Source organism: Alligator sinensis, unplaced genomic scaffold (genome assembly GCF_000455745.1).
Source record: "Alligator sinensis unplaced genomic scaffold, ASM45574v1 scaffold106_1, whole genome shotgun sequence".
Taxonomy (NCBI): domain Eukaryota; kingdom Metazoa; phylum Chordata; order Crocodylia; family Alligatoridae; genus Alligator; species Alligator sinensis.
In genome coordinates, this window is record NW_005843011.1 from 354,283 (window position 1) to 374,566 (window position 20,284).

The 20,284-nt window shown below is 41.5% G+C and overlaps 1 protein-coding gene across 4 annotated transcripts in view; it reads left to right on the top strand.

Moving 5' to 3' along the window:
• The window catches only part of LOC102377384, a 22,180-nt gene extending 3,800 nt beyond the window's left edge, over positions 1-18,380 (top strand). For 2 of the 4 annotated variants that reach the window (XM_006036738.1, XM_006036739.1), the window contains exons 2-7: positions 7,720-7,911; positions 11,712-11,885; positions 13,691-13,714; positions 16,520-16,599; positions 17,562-17,652; positions 18,053-18,380. In XM_006036738.1, coding sequence (XP_006036800.1) covers positions 7,720-7,911; positions 11,712-11,885; positions 13,691-13,714; positions 16,520-16,599; positions 17,562-17,652; positions 18,053-18,069 — 578 coding nt within the window. In that variant the 3' untranslated portion in view covers positions 18,070-18,380. The other 2 variants (XM_006036737.1, XM_014526297.1) reach the window with 2 other exon arrangements.
• The last annotated feature ends 1,904 nt before the right edge of the window (positions 18,381-20,284 follow it).

Consider the following 20,284-nt stretch of genomic DNA (forward strand, 5'->3'; position numbering starts at 1 on the left):
TTATATCATGGAAAGAAATATGGAGAGAGAAGATGGAGGGAGGGTGAGAGAAACTATTATCAATGATTATAATAAGCTCCCATGGTAGAGGTCTGTGCTATAGATCAGAAGCTTCCAGCCCTTTTAAAAACCTTCATGGGTGTCATTATGGCTCTACAGGATAGGATTTGGGATGTTTTTGTTTGAGTTTAGGAATTATAAGACATTACTTACAAAACTTATGTTCAAATAAGGCAGAAATTCTGGAGTCAGCTCTTTGCAAGTGTCTTGTCCCTGTCTCATTCCATCCAAATGACATTTTCCCTTATCCTCAGATTTCTCATACCTGGAGATAACTCGCACACTCAAAGCACATTCTAACAATGACCTCCCACCCTCACTACCACATAAGTCGATCATCATTACCTAAACTGCTAGCACCAGAAGTAAAATAATGCGTGCAAATGTGCATGTTTGGCAACTTCACTTGGTATCCACCATGGCAATTTTTTCAGAGCAGCCAAGAAATAGGAAGTTCTCACCTGTGATTGTTTAAATCCAAACTCCAACATAGGCTTCTTCAAAAAAGCCCCCAATCCTTGTTTTCAGTCCCTAGCCGATTTTTCATTTTATATTCCATGCCATTTCAATTACTCCAGACTTGAATATCATGCAGGTCTTCCTCTATGATATCCCAGTCCTCTTGTATATCAATGATGCTTCCCAATTCTGTGACATCAGTGGAATTTATTAGCTCAGTCCTAGTTTTTGTGCCAAAGTCATTAATGAAAATATTAAACAAGATCAGTTCCAGGAATGAGCCCTAAGAAACTCCCTCCCGCCTAGTACTTTTCTTTGCTCTTCTTTAGCTTGTTCCTTACCCAGCTTACAGTTCTTTTTTTTACAAACCAACATCTTCAGCTTACCTGAAAATCTTCCACAGGGAGGTCAGTATTAAATGCTTCTCACAGAAAGATTAAATCTCCTGCTTTTCCTTTGTCTAGAAAATCACGTATCATTCAGATATCTGATTAGTCTAAAACAATTGGTAAACTGATCTTAGCATTTCACCCTTATCTTTATCTCCATATCTTTAATTATCCTTTCCTTCAAAAATTTGTTCTCAAGATTCCTTATAACTGAGATCAGACTAATAGGCCTGAAGTTGCCCAGACATTTATTTTCCCCATCTTAAATATAGGTACTGCAGTCACTGTTCTCCAGTCACTCCCTACTTGATAGAGTTAAGAGTCCTTGCAGCTTGACTTGGGATTTCATGTTCTAGTTCTCAGACTTCTGGGATTTCAATTTTCTGGCCCTCCTCATCTTAAGCACATGGAAATCTACATGTTTTATTCTCCTTTGGTTGTGGCAGTTTCCTTTCCCATAGCCTCATTAACCATCCTGCCTCTTTCCTCATGTTCATCATCTTTGTTCTTGTTCATTTAGTTTTTGAGCCTCACCTTCCACCCTCCTTTTGAAGCTGGCTTCATGGGCAGCCAGAAGAGGAAGATAACTGTGTCCAGAAAGGGAGGCTGGAAGGTGTGTGGCTTAGTGAGATACTTGCTGTTTGAGAAGGAAACTCTGGGTTTTAGCCTGATTCCTTGCTCTCAATGGGGCAGACATTTCCTCACTCCTCCTTGTTTATTTTATACAGTGAATAATAAATGTAAGATGTATCGGTTCCAGCTTCAGGAGGAGGTTAGAGAAAGGCCTGGAAAATGCCTGTCATGTGACCTGGTTAGAGCACTCTGCTGGGAAGTCAGCTTCAAAGCTCATCTAGGTGATAGAGTGGATGCTTTAACCTTGGTGTCTGGCTTCTTGAGCAAATGTTCTTGGGATTCATTATGAGAGGTCCCCTCCCCACCATCCCCAGTTTTTGCACAGCTGGTATGTTTGCCTTTCTCTGCCCTATGCATTGCAGAGTAGTAGAGACACAGTAAGCAATTAATAATTGCCCAGCCAATACCTATATGTATTGGGAAGGTATGTATGAACCTGCTGAATATTTACTGATTTTAACTGCTGTTTTCACTCTCAAAAGCTAAAATCACATACAGCAATGTTTCATGGAAAAGACAGGAAATATTTTGAACATTCAGTAGATACTGGGTGATAGACCTTAGGTAATCTCATCGTTTTTTCTAATATTTAGAGAGCTGATAAGACTCACACGGGCACTTGAACTAGAGACTTAAAGTTCTCAAGGTCTTACATATTCATGGTCTGAAAAACTGAATAAATGCTTTGCCTCAGTCTTTAGTAATGATAAAGTTGTGATTCAAGAGATTGGTGAAGTACCTCTTGTCAGTGAGTGACTGATTATAGCAATTACTGTATCTGAGTGGGAAGCAAAGCTTAGACAGCTCACTCTCACAAATCAGGAGCACTGGATAATCTCCACCCTAGAGTAACACAAGGCAATAGCAGTAGTTCATAATCAGGGTGGATTTGATTTAAATCAAATAGATTTAAATCACTGGTCAGGAAGCTTCGGTTTAATCATTGTTTTCTACAAAAAGTGCATTCTTGTTTGATATAACCTTAATACATATTATTCACAACTCAGTGACAGATTTAGGTTTCATTTGTAGAAGGTACATGCTACACATTTTAAAGCAGTGGTTTATTTTGATATTTTTTCATTTTAATTTTGCAGCTACATCAGAAAACTGAATCATGATTTGGTTATTTTATTTACCAAAGCTAATTGAAGCTTAGCCTTATGAAGTCATTTGGGGGGTGAACTGTCTCCAATTCACTAGATTCATCATGGATATTTGGGGGATATTTTTGCCATGCTGTATTAGGAGGACAACAACAACCATCACCAAAACAACAGACATTTAAATTGGTTTATTCAACTAAAACAACTAGCTTATGTATTTTAGATATTTTTCTTTAACAACAAACATGTATAATTATTTTAATAAAGCAAATGTGTATTTTTGAATTTTTAACTATTTTAGTTATAAATGTGAAATGTGTTTATAACAAAAAATACATAGATTATTTCAGCCAGGTCAACATGAGAAACTTAAAATACTTGTAGAGAGACAATAGGATAGGATCAGGTCTGTTATGTCTTATCTCCATATACTGCTGTTAAAAAGGATGTTACCTCTGCACAAATCCAGTTTGAGAACTGAAAGTTAACTATCGCATAGATGCTTAATGGGATTCTTCTAGACTGAGCACTGAGTTTCATTGGGTAGAGAGGGTTTCTTTAATCTTTACTAATCTATACAGGAGCCGCTGTAAGATTGGGCCCCTAATACAGTCCACAGCCTGTTGTGACTTATTTATAAAACTTTTCTAAAGAGGTGACATGAATATATTGTCTCAACTAGTATATCATTAAAAGTTATAATCCCTATTCTATGATGATATCTTTGAGCTTTAACCTATCTTAAATTAAAACCATCTTTATATAGGTTTATTTTTTTTAAAGCATTGTGACAAAAAATAAAACATACGATTAAATCAAAAATCCAATTTAAATCATAAAATCCAATTTTTTTATTGTTAAAACAATCAGTGATTTTTATCCACCCTGATCATAATGTAGCTGGGTTAGTTCCCCACTTCAAGGTGACCAATTTTAGAAGTATGTTGTTGTGGGCGTCAACTTTCCCTTTTGTCTTTACACGTGATTTGAAGATAAGTGTTTGGTCCATTGTAACCCCCAAGTACACAGGGTTCTGGTGATTTCTCAGTGGGATTCCATCCCAGATTGTTTAATTTCGCTTGGATTCTCTATGATGTACGTGAAAAGATGTGACCTGCATCTTGGTTGAGTTGGCACGAAGCTGGTTCTGACTATAGTAATCCAAGAAGTTGCTCAGTGAGTATGTCAGTTTGTTTCTTGACAGTGTGGCAAAGTCCTTCTCTTGTGGTGTGATGTGTAGTTCATCAGCGTGTATGAAGGCTCTCATATTACTCTGTATGGGTTGGTCATTGGTGTATGCGCTGAAAAAGATCAGTGCTAGCATGATACCCTGCAGGAGATCATAGATTCATAGATTGTAAGGCCGAAAGGGACCTTGGAAAATCATCGGGTCCAGCCCCCTGCACCAAGCAGGAAAGATAACTGGGAGTTAGGTGACCCCAGCAAGGTGACTGTCTAGTCTCTTCTTGAAGGTTTCCAGGGTGGGTGACTGCACCACCTCTGGAGGGAGTTTATTCCACAGTCTGGACACCCTGACTGTGAAGAAGTTTTTCCTAATGTTGAGCCTGAATCAATCTCCCAGGAGTTTGTGGCCATTACTTCTGGTTTTCCTCTCAGGTGCCCTGGTGAACACTTGCTCCCCGAGCCCTTGATGTACTCCACGAGTGTAGATGTAAGCTGTTACCAGGTCCCATCTCAGCCGCCTTTTCCTCAGGCTGAAAAGTCCCAGATCCCTCAGCCTTTCTTCGTATGGCTTGCCTTTTAAGACTCTGATCATACTGGTGGCTCTTTTTTGGACTCTCTCAAGCTTGTCCACATCCTTGTTAAAGTGCGGTGCCCAGAACTGGACACAGTACTCCAGCTGTGGCCTCACCAGTGCTGAGTAGAGCAGAAGAATCACCTTCTTGGTTTTGCTGGAGATGCATCAATTGATGCATGCCAGAGTGTTATTTGCCCTTCTGGCTACAGCATCGCACTGCCGGCTCATATTCATACTGTGGTCAAATACTGTGGTCATTTTGTCATCAAATACTCTGGCTCCATTTTTTGAACAGTTCTATATAAAAATGTCTAGTCTCTAAAAGAGATTGGGTGGGCTGTACTAGGTGGTCGTTGTGCATCATACTGTAGACTTTGGCAATCAGGTTTTGGTGGCTGACTGTGTCATATGCTGCTGATAGGTCTACAAACCCAACACCTGTTATCACCTGTTCAAGCACCTACATTGAACACCTTCAAGAGAAAATTGGATGCTTATCTTGCTGGGACCCTATGACCCCAGCTGACTTCCTGCCCTTTGGGCAGGGAGCTGGACTTGATCTTCCAAGGTCCCTTCCAGCCCTAATGTCTATGAAATCTATGAAATCCCTTTCTCGCATCCACCTTTTTCAGTGCAGACAGAAGATACAGAAGATGTTCTGTCTTGAAACGTCCAGAATTTCACTCGATTGCCCATTTTTTAAGATGTCTGCAGCCATGCACTTGTGTTTGGTCATGGCTATAAACTGCTTTCTGTAGCCAAATTGGGCAAAAATTGTCACTTCTGTCTGTGTCCCTATATGTTAGGTGATGTTTAGTATTTGGCTAGTGTAGGACTTGCCTAGTCTAAATCTGCTTGTTCTGGTATTAGATGCTGTTCAATATGACGTGAAAGGTGATTGAGAATAAGGCCTTGGTAAAGCTTACAAAGATGGCACAGAAGTGATACTGGCCTAAAGTTCTCTGGGCCAGAGGCATCCTTCCCTGGAATTAATATAGATATTACACAGGCCTGTCATTGTAATTTAGGTATTTTAAGGGTTGATGAGCAATTGTTAAAAAGGCGTAATACCCATAACTTGGTTACAGGACCAAAGTGTTTGATGTGCTCCATGCATATGTCATCAAGTCCAGGTGCTTTGCTGTTCTTCAAATGACTTATTCTGGCATCAAGTTCATCCATTGTGTATGGCATGCTAAAATGATTTTCCTCCATATCAGTTTGCCACATAATCCATATTTTAGACTGTTTTTCCATAGCTTTACCACTGAACAGAGGTTGGTGAGCCATCTGATTGGCTGTGATGTTATGGTGTTGCTGTACTTTCTTTGGGTTGTTACTCAGCTTGTGAACGGTTAACCATGTTTTCCTGCTAGTGTGGGTCATATCTATTCCTGTGATCAATTCTTTCTATTTCCCTTACCTTTCTTCTTGGAGCTTGTTAGTTAGGACTGTCCGTGCCTCAGTAGTGCCTTCTGAGAAAGGATCTCTTTGAAACATTTGCTGGTATTTTTTGTATTCAGCTTCTAGTATGGGAATAAGCACTGGTACATACTCTGTTCTGCATCCTTGAGGTATACACCTCTTAGAGATTTGCGCAGTGCATTCATGAAGAGGTCATACTTATCCAAGACTAGTTTGATGTGTGTCACTACTTTGTCTAGGTTTTCAGGAAAGCCCCACCAGTCTGCTTTCTTAAAATTACAGTGTCTACGTACTGGCACATTTGGAGTTATGGCTGCTGTGATACTGACAGCAATTGATCTATGCTGTGTGTGGGGAATGGGTTCCAAAATGTCTTTTTTGCACTTCTATATTGCTGTCAACATAGGCGAGGTCAGGATTATAGCTTCATCTCCATCAGGAGCTAGTCACCCAGGTAGCTTTGAATCATAGATAAGGCTCAGGTGGTACGCCTCAGCCCACATGTCAACCAAGTTGCCATTCTCATCATTTTAACTGGAACCCCATGTGATGCTGTGGCTATTAAAGCCACCGATGATCACACATGCTTTTTCATAGTTTAGGTTTCCTGGGTTTACAAGGCAAAATGCTTCCACTGAGGCTTATAAATGGATGTTATTGAGATGTTGTCCATATTCATGGTCAAGATTTCTATGTCATTTTGTTCTGTCATTGATGTTGTGTTGATGACAAAGTCTGATTTTATGAACATAGAGCTGAAGTATTTCCCATGCAGCCTTTCTAGGGCTAATCTCATCCTAGGGATTAGTGGCCCTCTGTGTGTCTCCTGGAGACAGAGCACGCAACCATTGTAGTTGATGCAAATCCTGGAAAAAAATGTCCTGTTTGACTATCTAAGAATGTCCTGTGTCACAACCAAAGGCCTTTTTCGGGGTCAGCAGTGACAGTCATCTCTGTGAATCCCTCTCTGTTTAACGAGATGACTGTCAGTGCTGGCCCTGAAAAAGGGCTATGGTTGTGACACAGCAGATCAACCTGTTGCGAATTAGAAATTTACATTACATACATTCTGAGATTGCTGATGAAAGGTTTTAGCAGAATTTGCAGAATCATTGAAATCTGATAGGGACCCAGTTGTGAATGCTTCTGCTATGGCCTGAATGGAGAACATAGACTCATGAAAGAGATCTGGTTGGGTGAAGGCACCTTCTAAAGAAAGGTGATGAAGGAGATTACCAGGTAAAACCCAGAAGGGTGGGCATTCTTCTTTACCTGCCCTTAGTGAAGGAATTATTAAAGATAGAGGGAGAGACTACTGAGAATTACTCTGGGTTGAATAAAGACTGTTAAAGCACCAGTGACCAAAGTACCAAGTGAGGAATGGCAGTTAGTGATATAGATGAGGAAACTGAAGCTAGCTCTATACATCATAGAGAGCAAAGGACAAAAGGTGAGCATCAATAGCAATCTTAGTTACCAAAACCTAACAAGGCTCCTCTGAGCAGGCAAAAACAAAAATATGTATTAGTTGATAACTCAGCCAAATGTAGGCAGAATGTATGGATGAAAGGCATACCCCTGACATTAGCATCAGATCCTTAAAGATTTCAAATCCCTGCCCCAAAACATAGGCGCACTTAACATATGTAAAATGATATATTTTTTCTTGAGTTTTTTCTAGGAAATGACTGAACCATTTAATGTCAAATGTTCAAAAATGTCAAGCTGAGGCAAGTGCCTGGCATAAACAACTTCAGTCCAAACAGTTTGCCAAAGTTTGCCGAAGTTTAAGCAAGTAAAAATTGGACCTTGTAATATGAAAATCTATAATGTAAACTTTTTAAATAAATGGTGCTATCTGCCTCACCAGCACTATTTTATTTTTCAGGGTTTAATGATAAATCTAAGAATGTGCATATCAAAGTTTCTGCACAGACAACAGATGCAGCGAACGAGACAGAACAGAATGCCACAGGAACATCAACTAGACCAAAGAAGATCACAGAGACAACCACGAAGCATACACTGCCCACACAGTCGAGCACATTATCAAAGTACAGCCCATCTTCAATTCCTAAAGGTTGGCTGGTCATTTGTATTGTGTGTTTCATTTTGGTTTGTTAAAACATGTTTCTGGGTGCCTGTAGATGTGCGAGGACTCTGTTCTGACGTGCTGTAATTACAGCACGTCGAAGCAGACTCGATTACTTGAGTCTGCCGAAGCATGCCAATTAGTGAGCTCCAGCAGCATCTACATTGTATATTAGTGTCCCCATGCTTCAAAATGGTGGGGGGTGGAACTTTAACTAAAGTGCATCAAACAAGCTTTAGTTGAATCATAGGATGCTGGATACATTAGATGCTGCAAGTGCTTTAATTAGAGTGGCTCTCAGAGCCGCTTTACTTACATGTGCAGTGGGAGGGCACTTTAAAGATGCCCTCTGTGTCTTATCTGCAGCAGGGGCAGAGGTGTGTTTGCACACATGCCTGGATTCTCTCCCTCTCCCCTCCTATTCCCTGAGCAAAGGAAGCATCTGTTATTTCTGCTCTTCTCCCTATTACAAGTTGCTGGTTTGTTCCTGATAGAGACATAAACTCACACAGATAAAAGTATTACATGCGTTTCCTACTCATCCACCCCACTATAAGAACCCTTGTTGGAAACTACTGTATTAGAGGGTCTTTTCTGCTCAGCATTCACCAAGGGATATTACTATGATTTTTCTAGCAGGGTAGTATTTTCACAGGATCCATTTTCTGTGATATACAGACACTTTAGAAGCATTCCTTAGTGCCATTGTAGCAGGGGTGTACTTTAATCTTCTGGATGTTGCATTGAACTCTAGCAGTCTTAGAACATTGTAGCCATATTGCCTGTTTATATGGTCCCTGTGTCAAGTTCTCAACTAGCACTGATGTTGATTTGAGTCTGTTTCACACATTCCATCCAAAGCTCTCAAAGAGATTTGCAAGCATTATTTCAGCACAATGTGCCTAAAATAGAGGTAAGTGTTATTGCGTCATTTAACAGAGTTGGAAACTGAGGCACAAAAGGTGCATCTACACGTCCAATTAGCACGAAGCAATAAACTCCAGCACAGTTTGCACCAGAGTCAGCTACTCCCAAGTGCAGCATCTTCATGTATGCCTGGGACCACAGCTGTTTGAACCAAGGTGGAGCAGCCCTGGGTTGGCAGGGGCCTTGGGGGGTTAGTCATAGGCTCCAGACGGAGACATTGGATGATGGAGGGGCTGGCTGGGGCTTGAGGGAACTATAGTGTTGGGTAGCCAGCAAGCAGTCCCTGCACTTTAGCACCTTCATGCATCAGCCAGCCCTGGTCACCATCTACACGTGTATTTTGGTGCACTAAATGACTCTGTTGTAGGACAGTACTTGTCCCAGACAGTAGTATCCTACAGTGGAATTAATTATTTTACTGTGCCTTAATATGGGAGCACATGTAGATGGTAACACTTTCCTGGGGAGCTAATTAGTCAGCTCTGCAGTAAAGCACATGTGTAGATGTACCCAGAGGAGTTCTGATTTGTCTAAAGCAGTGATTCTCAACCTTTTTAGACACAAGGCACCCCTGAATAGACCCGGAGGGACTCAAGGCCCCCTAGAAAAATGTCACTTCTTCATTTTCACTAGTTTTTTTACTAAGGTAAAATAAAAAGCAATTCTTCTTTTGTAAAGACCTCAGAAAAACTACAAAAGGGAAGGATGTTTTTAACATTATGGATTCCTATTGGGAATCTCTGGATTTATTGTGTCAATTATGTTTGCACACCTAACAGTGCTAACATTGCATGCAACCCCATGGCACCCTTAAAAGGATCACAAGGAACCCCAGGATGCCATGACACTCTTGTTGAGAATTACTGGTCTAAAGACCAGGTCCACTGATTCCCAGCCCAGTAATTTAATCATAAAACTATTCCACTTAAGCAGAAGCAGAGCTTTGATCACTCAGCGGTTCCTGGGACTGCTGTTAGATGTTCACTCCATGGGGAAAGTTTGCAGTTTTGCCACCATTCATGTCCCCAGTTCTTTACTTCGCTTCCTTTTGTGTTCACTGTAGTAGAGAGGGAATGGTTGCCAGAGAACTGTTCTCTGATTCTCAGGACAGAGTAGTGCCATCCTGGGCGGGGACTGTTCTAACTTGTGCCAGCTGGCCACTGTTCCTAAGGCCTGCATTCCAGCTGAGCATAGTCAGAGTACTACATGCTCCAGCCATGATTTTCACTTCCATGCTTCTCCTCTATTCTCAAAGTTTCCCTGTATTTGGAGCTGGAGCCCCATACCTTGGCTTGCCACTAGCTGAGAACCCAGAATTTATTAGCTGCCCAGATCAGTTGGTTGCAGTCTGTTTTGCTACCTAGCCAGTAAAAACAGGGGCAAGAGCACAAGTATGGCATATGTTAAAGGTATTTTACCTAATATAGGTAGTTGTACACCAAACTCTTTGGCCCATTATTTACATAACTCAAGAACAGAATGAAGAATATATGCCAGTTCATATGACAGGTAAGTAACAATGCGAGTGACCAGCACAATTTTAGTAGTTATTGCAGTTTACACCTTTACTCCACACTGAAATCAGGCTGGGTCACATCAGACTGATGACCCACTTTTTCCACATCCCCCCACCCCCCCCAAAGATGTGGTGGTGTTCTCCAGAATTTCAATTTTCTTACCCTTATGATGGTCTAAAAATATACATGGTGTAGAATAGATGCAGGCAAATTGGTCTAAGTTCACAGATAGTCTTAGAAATATTTGTTCAGAGGTAGCCAGATACTCAATGATGATAATTCAAAAGGAAACTTTATCCTTTATTTTTATTTATATGTTTATTTGATTTATATGCTGCCCCACTCAAGGCTCAGGGGAGCTTACAAAAGAGAGCAAATTTACTTATAAAACAGGCAAAAGAGATTGAAACAGGAGAAACAATATATAAAAGTATTAAAATAAACTACATAGCAACCCTGCCCCACCCCCAAATAATATCCCAATATTTTGTCCTTAGTGAAAGCATGTAAAAAGGTACAGAAAAAATTACAGCACAAAGAACTGCACAATATCCTGTGAGGGGCATGTGCATTCATTATCATGAATAGGGAGGCACATGAAGCATTATCATCGTTTTTTTCCCCTGCTGGAGATGAGCAATGGAGCCCAGAGGGATGTCCAAATTAAGAGGGTGTCCAGGCCTCCCCAAATCAACTCTCGGAGTAGATAAATCTGGTCTGTTAGCATGAGGAATGTGAGGCCAGTTAGCATGCCCAATATTAGGCAAACTCAGGCAGCCATCACCATGCTAATGTTCTGATCACATGCTCAAATTTCTCTTCACAACCCAGCATCAGACAGACAAAGGGTAGGAGTTAACTGAACTATCTGAACAATGCCATTAGATGAAATTGTCCCTCAGTCAGCCTTTTGTCCATTACAGGCCTTGGGATATAGTGGATCTCTTCAGGGGCTGCCTGATCTTGCTTAAAGAACCTGTACCGTCTAAGGTGTATGTTGTGCTCTTTTGGTATCCAAAGGGCAGAGCTTTGGAGAACAGCACTTTCTGCCCAGTTCAACCCTTAGTAACAATCCCATCAGGTTGGGGCACTGAATACCAGTGCCTCACAATAAGAAACATATCCTGCCCTGAAGGCCTTGCCATGTAGATTACAATGGATGCAGCAAGTATTCATGCAGGGAAGATAAAGGCCACAGGAATCATAATGCAGACATACGAAGTGTCATGCAAAGCAGGATCATGTAGTCTGTCAACTTTACTAAATAACATTTCCTGCTGCACTTTTAATTCATTGTGATGTTGTATTTAAATTTAACTTAAATTAATTAAATGTACCGATCAGAACCAGAGGTCTCAAAAAATCACACTGAACCCAGGCATGTGAACACAATCGCTGAAACCACACGAGTACCCAAGACGACTAGCAGACATGACATCAGGATGACCACGGAAACTCTAGGACCCATCAGGACGGACACCCCCAACAGGACAGACACACCCACTGCAGAACCCCCGGGTAAGGAAGAACAAACATCTCCAAGTATTAACAGAACAAACACAGTAATAAGGATAGTCCTTGGTGGTCCTAAAATATAAGAGGTATCTAAGCAATAACCATGAAGTTTGAAAGCCTAAGGTTTGAAAGCCTAAAGGTTTGAAAGCCTAAAGGTTTTAGGTTTGTTTTAAGGAAGTAAAGACAGAATTACAAACATCAAGAGAAATCAGTAGAGCAAGTTAAGGCTCATAGAAATGGGAGATGAGTTTTAAGCTTTCCACAGCCCTCACTTCCCAGGAAACCACCCTAAGCACCAGCTGCTAGAAAAGTTTTGGGGAAGTGAGCCATCTACCCCCTTCCAGTTTTAGCTAGGCTTCTGGGAAGCCAAGATTGCAACAGGTATGGGACCAGAGAGAGCAAGTGTGCAAGCAAGAAGTACCCTGATTAATATTTCAGAGTTTAGGCCACTTGGGGAGGAAAGGTAAGTTCTGGGTTCCAGTCCCTGGTTCCCAGGATACTTTGCACATTCAACACTAGGCAATGACTTATTAAAAGCAGAAAGAACCCTCTGAGCAGTAGCAAAAAGAGTCCTATGTGGCCCTAAGAAATAAGAAGTACAAGTAATAATCTGTAAGGATGTGCAAAGCAGGCCCTATTTGATTTGGATTTGGATTTGGCCCAAATCAGGGACAGCGATTCAATTCATTGATTCGGATCACTGTCCCTGATTCAATTTGGCCAAATCAAAATGTGTAGATTCAATGCTGATTTGGAGAATCAGCAATTTGGACATAGACACAGCTTTAAAAGTTTTTTCTACATACCTTGAAGTACTAGACGCAGCTTGTGATCGCTGCGATGCTGGGGCACATGGAGCATCCCACAGGAATGCGGGGGGGCCCTCCACATGCTTGGCGCCGAACTTGGAAGTGGACCAGAAGTACTTTCAATCCACTTCTGGGTCTGCCAGGGAGTGTGCTGGGGGGCCTCCATGCCTCCCTGCCTCAGGGGGATCCTGGGAGCCCCCCCGACGCAGGAGGCACCAGTCACTGAACCAGAGGGTACGGGGGGGCCCCCCGTATGCTCCCTGGCAGACCCAGAAGTGGATTGAAAGTACTTCTGGTCCACTTCCAGGTCTGCTGCTGAGCACACTGGAGAGTCCCCTGTGCTTCTGTAGTACACTCCATCCACCCCAGCATCATAACATTCAAGAGCCCCTGCTACCTAGAGGTATGTAGAAAAAACATTTAAAGCTGTCTCTATGTCCAAATCTTTCCAAATCTCTCAAATCAATTCAGAGGGTTCCGATTTCATTCGGAGAGTTTAAAGGGTCCTCTGATTTGATTCAGATTTGGAGATTCGGCCACCGAATCGGGCTGAATCTTTGCAGAATTGAATCAGGATCTGAAGCTTCGCACACCCCTAATAATCAGCTATGAAATTTACTTTTAGGGACTCAGTAAATCCTGTGCCAGTCTTAGTTGGTGGGAATGGCTACCAAATTCCAGGTTTAAGTTTTGTTGCAAGGAGATAAAAACAGTATTGCAAACTCTAAGTGGTATTCATTTGAAATTGAAGGGAGACCCATTTCTTAAACACAAAAACATGGATGAAAAATAGAAATGTTAACACTTTTTTTTCTTTTTCTGTTTGTGCTTTTGACAAGCTCTAGAAGAGGTCAAAATTAGTTAATTTTAGAAGAAATTACCAAAAATTGTGATTTACTTCTGATTGTACCCATAATGCATAAAAAACTTACAAAAAGGCAAAGTCTCTAGCTTTAAAGTAATTCTAGTTATTATACTTCTATCTGTATTTTTTCACAGAGGCAAGACAACACTCTAAGCTAGGTATGTAACTTTTAATGTATATTTTTCTACTTACCAATAAATCACCCATTTTCCTCTCTCCCTACCCCTTCTTCTTTGTCTTTCTTTTCTGAGTTGTGAAGCATTTTTTCTTTTCCCATGGATAGTTTTGAAGAATATACTGAATGCTTACATTAGCCTGAAAAAAATCTGCATCTATGAAGTAGGCTTATAATTAGGGACCTACTCAAATTGCAGTTTTGCAGACTACTGAAATAGGGCAGTCTCCGCAAAATCGGCAGGGGGGAAAAAACCTCACTAAAGTGCTGACTCCCCAGTGGGAACCAGAAGTCCTTCCAGCTACACAGCCTGGCATGAACAGAGCTGCCTGCATGAAAACGAGCAGACAAGATGGCTACACCCCAACTCTTGCCACTGATTGACTGAGAGGGCTTCCTGTCATGTGGCCCTTCAATGAGGGGCGGGTCTGCATGGCAAACAGTCCTTTCCACCAGTCAGTGGTGGGGGGTGGTGTTACCAGGGCCCCTCGGCCAATCAGAGGAATGGGGGCACCCCACAATTATAAGCCCATGAAAATAGCTGCCCGTGAAATTGGCCGGCCACCATCTTGAATTGGGTAGACCCCTACTTATAATGACTCTTTGCTAAGACTTGGGATAAAGTTGGGATATACTGTGGTCACTAGCCAGAACACGTGAAACAAAGGGGAAAAAAATGTATCTTTTATAAATGTACTCTTTGTTTTAGTGCCTAGGAATAATTACCAATGTATGTTTTCTGATGCATGATGTTTTTTCATTTTCCTCTGAAAAGAGAATTGTTTCCTGTGGTGCTGCACATGCACATGCCTTAAGCAGGGTTTCTTCAGCTTTTCCATAGTAAGGCTCACAAAATAACAGAGGAATGGTTTTGGGAAGGAATCATGAACCTCTGCTTTAACATACTTTACCATTTTTGTGGTTACTTTTGGGAATTTGTTGAACTGGCTAGACATTTTATTGAGAAGACAAATACTTATAATTCAGTTGATGTTACATGATTTCATCACATGATATGATTTCTTTTCTTTTTTGTTTTTTTAAAGACATGTTTGCTGCAATGCATTTTGGGTGTTCAGATCTCAGTAAGTTGTGCTGATCATCCAAAATACCCAACACTTCATAAGTTTATCTCTTGAGTGGTAAGGTATCACAAATCATGATAAGGGAAGTATGGAAAATGTGTATTTGAATTTGGTTCAGATAAGCACCAGGTAGATCAGGCATTAGCCCTATGATTACCTGATTTTTTAGGGTTTTAAGTCTAATAAGAATAAGTATTTTTATTTCTAATATTTCAATATCTTTGTTCCATACCAGCTGGAAATAAAATGGGGAAAAGGAGAAATTCCATCCAAAGATTTGACTTCAACTGTAGAAACAGAAAAAGGGATGCTGGGTTTATATTATTTTTAAACTGTTCACCTAAATTTAATGGCAAGCTGTTTGTTTCTTTAGATGTAAGAAATACTTCCACTCACATTATTAGATCTGATCTATCAGTCTCATGACTGTAAGGAAATATAAAGAAAATATAAAGAAAAAAGGAAACAAAAACTCTATCAAGTTATTGTTTAAATTCAAGCAGTATTGCTTCAGAAGGCATATAATGCTGAGTCCTACCTTGGCTTTGAAGCAGTCCGCACACATCCAAGATGAAGCTCACAAGCTCTTGAGAAAACTGCACAAATCACCATGTTCTGCAAAATTTCTGGTGACTGGGCAAAAAAGTAGAAATACTCTCATATAAAGCAGTGATGTATTCTTTAGAGCAGGACTGTCTGATAGCCGGAAGCCATGTTCTAGATGGGTATTAAAAGGACCAACTGGGCCAAAAGGGCCTTATACTGTTTTGCTCAGGGCTGTTTTCTTTCAAAATTCTTTTTTGGTCTGTATTCCTTCCCTATGCCTTCCCTCTCCAAGCAATAAAGCTATGTATCATAGGAAGCCTGGCAGTAAATGTTTGAAAGAGATCAAACAAGCCTTTTTGTTCCCTTTGCTCAGCTAAGGGAGGCTGCTTTCTATGCTTCAGGCTATAAGAAGCACCCAGATATATCCTGCTAGGGTTAAGCAACCCCTAGGTCTACAGGGCCTGTGTACCCTGAGCAGTATAGAGCCCTAACAGAGGCCAGAGCTTGGTTGGTGGCAGCAATTACCCCAGGCTTGTGGGTGTGCTCCAGGAAAGGGGTTGGCCAGAAGTTGGCACCCCTTGGGAGGCATCTGAAGCTTGGTTTTGGTCAGGTGCAGTGAGGTGGGTGGCTCAGCGCCAGAGCACCCCCTACTGGCCCGCCTCACAATGCAACATGGGGATACCCAGGGCAGGAATGGCCACATGGCATGGTCTGTGGCACACACAGCACGTGGCCAAGGTGGGCAGGGGAGAGGAGGGAAGGGGGGATGTGGCCCCCAGCTATTCAGAAGTTGAACAGCCCTGGTTTAGGCTAACTACCATGATGTTCAACAGATACTTAGAGGGTGTGAAAATGTGGTCATTCTAGGTTGATTTGCTAAAAGTTTAAGCTGTAAGAAAATTACATTGCATTGTCAACAAAGTCAGTTACAGAAATGAAATACCATATACGTGACTTGTTTTTTACACTCATCAGATTTTGATGTAGTGCATTTTCATTTCAAAGCACAAGAAGGTAAAGTTTTTAGTGTAATATATAATAACGGTTCACTGTTGTGCTATCATCTCACCACCAAAGGTATGTATTCTGTCTCTTTCTTGATAACTTACAATACCATACCACGCAGATAACTGCTACTGTTTGCTTTGCTCTTTTAGTGACGATACTCATCATTGTCTTTGTAATCCTTCTTCTTGCTCTCACATTCTGTCTTTGTTACATCCGGATGAAGCTAAAGGTAAGTCTAAACTAATGATCACAATATTTGTTATTCTTGGTAGTTTATCAGTTCCTTCAATACTCTCTCAAGTTTTCAATGTTCCTTTTCATTTGAAAAAGGTTTTACTTATGATTTGCTCTCCTTTGGGGATTTCTGTCATTGAACAGCACTTTTAATTTTATTACTCTTAATCAGCATATTATCCCCAACTACCTTGATCACCTGATCTGTCCTGTCTCCTTCTCCATTCTGTCACCAGCAATCATGCACTGGCAGAATACTATCTGTGAAAACATCACAGACCCCGTGGGGATGTCTGCACTACTCCCCTACTGATTCTTGGGTTGTCACTCATTAGCATTCTCCATCTATCCACCCCCCCTCTGCATGTACCACGCTTGGAAATTAAATGCTTAATCTGATCTAGGGAGAACCCACACCCCTTCTCTTGCCATCAAGATCTCTGTCACCAGCATGTTAGAGAGAGTCTTGGGGGGCAGGGAGGGAGGGGGGTGGGTTGGGGAAGATTCACTGCCTCATTTCCAGATTAGGTATATATGGAGTGGGAGCAGATGATCAGGGTACACTTGAGTGTGGTACACCTCATAAGCACTGGAGAAGTGTGGTACAAATATATTCTAAATGAATCTAGCACATCCAGCTTAGCCTGAGTGCTATAATACTTTGAAGATAATAAAAATTTATTGTATATTACTGTTGTTGACACAGAAAAAGGTCAGGCCTTTCCCTGCAATCTTATCGCTTAAAAATAACTAAGGTGTACTAATGTGTTCAAGTATTAAGCGCTTCAAATATCAAGCTGCAACAGAAGCAGATGGCTATATGAAACAGATTATATAGATTAAAAAATAAGAACAAGAGATTATCTGCTGCTGCTGCTAACAGCATCATTACCATCATCAGTATGGTTCTTAGGCATATACAGTACCTGTGTTAACATAATTGTATTTCCTGCACAGAAAGATCAATTTAACCTCAAAAGAGGAGATACAAGCGGAGACGATTCAAGCATTCCATTAAAAACTATTGAAATGCCAGCCTCAAAATCAGGTAGCGTATTCTTGGTATCCTTGGTTCTGAAAGACCACAAACTGTGTGTGGAAGGGATATGTGATAATAGCTGTTATGCTTTAGTTTCTGATACTGTGCTTCACAGGATCTAAACCAGCACTTCCTTCAGTTTCTTCCAAACTAGTTTGCTGCCCCAAAAATATCATTTTGAGTTCTGGACTGAGAAAATCTTCAAATAAGACTCAGTCCATGCCTATTGGTATAGCATTAAACCAAGAAACACTATGAATTCTGGAAACCAGGTTCACTTACAAACCATGTTTTATGGTCCCTGCTATTTATGTAACAATATTATACAGTACAATTGCTGCATTTACCATCTTACTCTTAATTCATGTACATTTTTCATGTTTCTCTTTTTCCTTTGTATCATTTTTAGATGGAGAAATGAAATGAAATTCCTCTCAGTTCAGAGCAATTTAACAGCTCCTACAAAAAGAATGAATATGACTGAATCTTCCGGGAAATCTGCTTAATTAGAGAAAATGGCATACTCAGTTGTGTAAACTCCTTTAACAGGACATTTTGTGAATCAACAAAGCTAGACACAATAATTAACAGAGGTTAATTGTTGCTACTATTAATCTTCCCTTATTCATTTCCTTCTGTTCCTACTCCACTGTGACCTTGTTAAAAAGCCAAGTTCCCTAATATAGGGATGTCTTCAAAAGGAAATTACTGTGTTGTAGCTTGACTGAGAATTTACAGCCCACTAGTTACTCTGTACAAAATCCCCATATGGACACCGTACATCTTCACAATGCAGGAAGCTACCTTGCACATAAACCACAGTAGGTTCACATGAAGAGGTAAAGCAGAATCGCTAGTACTTTGTAAATTCATATCCTAGCTTACTGTGCCAAGAAGCAGGGTAATTTAGTTTCTGAGGCACTTCATATTATCACAACTAGATGCATCTGGGACCTGAGTTATCTCTGCATCTGTCCTACACTGCAGTCCACAATGTATATGTACCTGAAGAGCATCCATGTGTAGGCACATCGACTGTTTTCCAACGGCTAAACCACAACACTGAAGCAGAAGCTGGAATCAATATGGACTTGTATCATTGTCCACAGGACTGGTGGAGGCACAGTGTCTCTCCAGGTCCCCAGCATGCAAGGCTATTATGTCTCTTCCTTTTCTTTGTCCCTCTCCCCTTCCTTTGAGGTGGCTTGTGGCTCTGCACATAACCAAAAGAAAGGTGTTATAGATGATGCAGCACTTGTGCTATCCTGAGTGTAGAGATTAGGATATTCCCACTTCTACAGGGCACATCTAGATAGGCCCCTATGGTGCCGTTGTTGCTGCGCCATTATTTAGTACTTCCTTCTGGAAGTACTAAATGACAGTGCAGTAACAGCCTGTACTGCGCAGTGCTGTTGCGCACAGTTATTTTTAGCCACTATGTCACTGTAGCAATGCATTATAGTGCGGGAGTGCATTGCTACAGTGACAGAGCTTCAGTGTAACAGTTTGAGCCTACTAACACTAGGTTGCTGTAGCACATTGCTACGGTGATGTAGTGTCGTGTGTAGATGCACCCGCAGACATTCGGGAAGGATAGAGGGGATGTTAGATCGTGTTAAAAATGGCCCCCTCATCTAACTTAGTTTGCCCAGGTGTGGACCTTACACCTAGAGCTCTAGTTAAGCTGATCTAAGTGAAAACTGTACACAATTCAGAAAGTTTAGATTAGTCTAATAATAGCCGACCCAATCTAAATTAACTGTAACCTGGAGGTAGTCCAACTTAGATAGGGTCCAGCGAAACCAATTTTACTGAATTTCTGTACAATTCTCACAGCAGTGCCAGGACTGGGAAAGCCCAGCCACTAGCCCCAGTCTGGAGGCTCCACTTTTCCTACCCGCCCCCCTGGTACTGGCCTATTTTTTGGGCCCCAGCCTCTCACTCCATCCCTAGATGAATAGCCCTCCCTGTGGACCAAGCAGCCTTACTGAGCCTGCCAAATTCCTCATCCTGCAAGCTGCTCCCAGTGCTGGTTTTATTGGCATTAGCTGGTGCTAGGAGTCAAGGAAATATGTTGGGGTGGGGGAAGTGGAGAGTGCGATGCTGGGGGGTTCATCTGGGGATGAAAAATAGCCCCTGGTCCCAGGAAGGAAAGAGCCCTCCCCCCAGACCCTACTGGTCCCTCTGATCCCACCAAAACCCTCCCAGAGTCTACCCCCGCCCCCCTAGGGACCTATTTTGCCCCTCAGATGTTAAGTTCCCCATGGTGAACTATGTTAGCCCCCCTGACCCTCCTCCACAGACCCCACTTGCCCCTCCAAGTTTCCCAGATCCTCCCATAGACCCTGCTAGCCCCACACCGAACACTTCTGATCCCCTGATTCCTCAAGCCCATCCACTAGCCCCCCATCCCAACTTACCTTAGATCAGGTGACCATTTTTGACTTGATCTAACCTCCCTGAATATTTGTTTGTACCCTCAGTGAAGTCCAAAAGAGGTGCAAGTATAACTTTATGTGCATCTTGCTCCCATCAATGTACCCGCACAAAAGCCTGGAACAAGTTAATCCCAATATTTTTGTATATGGCTTGTCTTCTACTCAATGAACTAAAGAAAAGGGAAGTTCTGAATAAGATATTT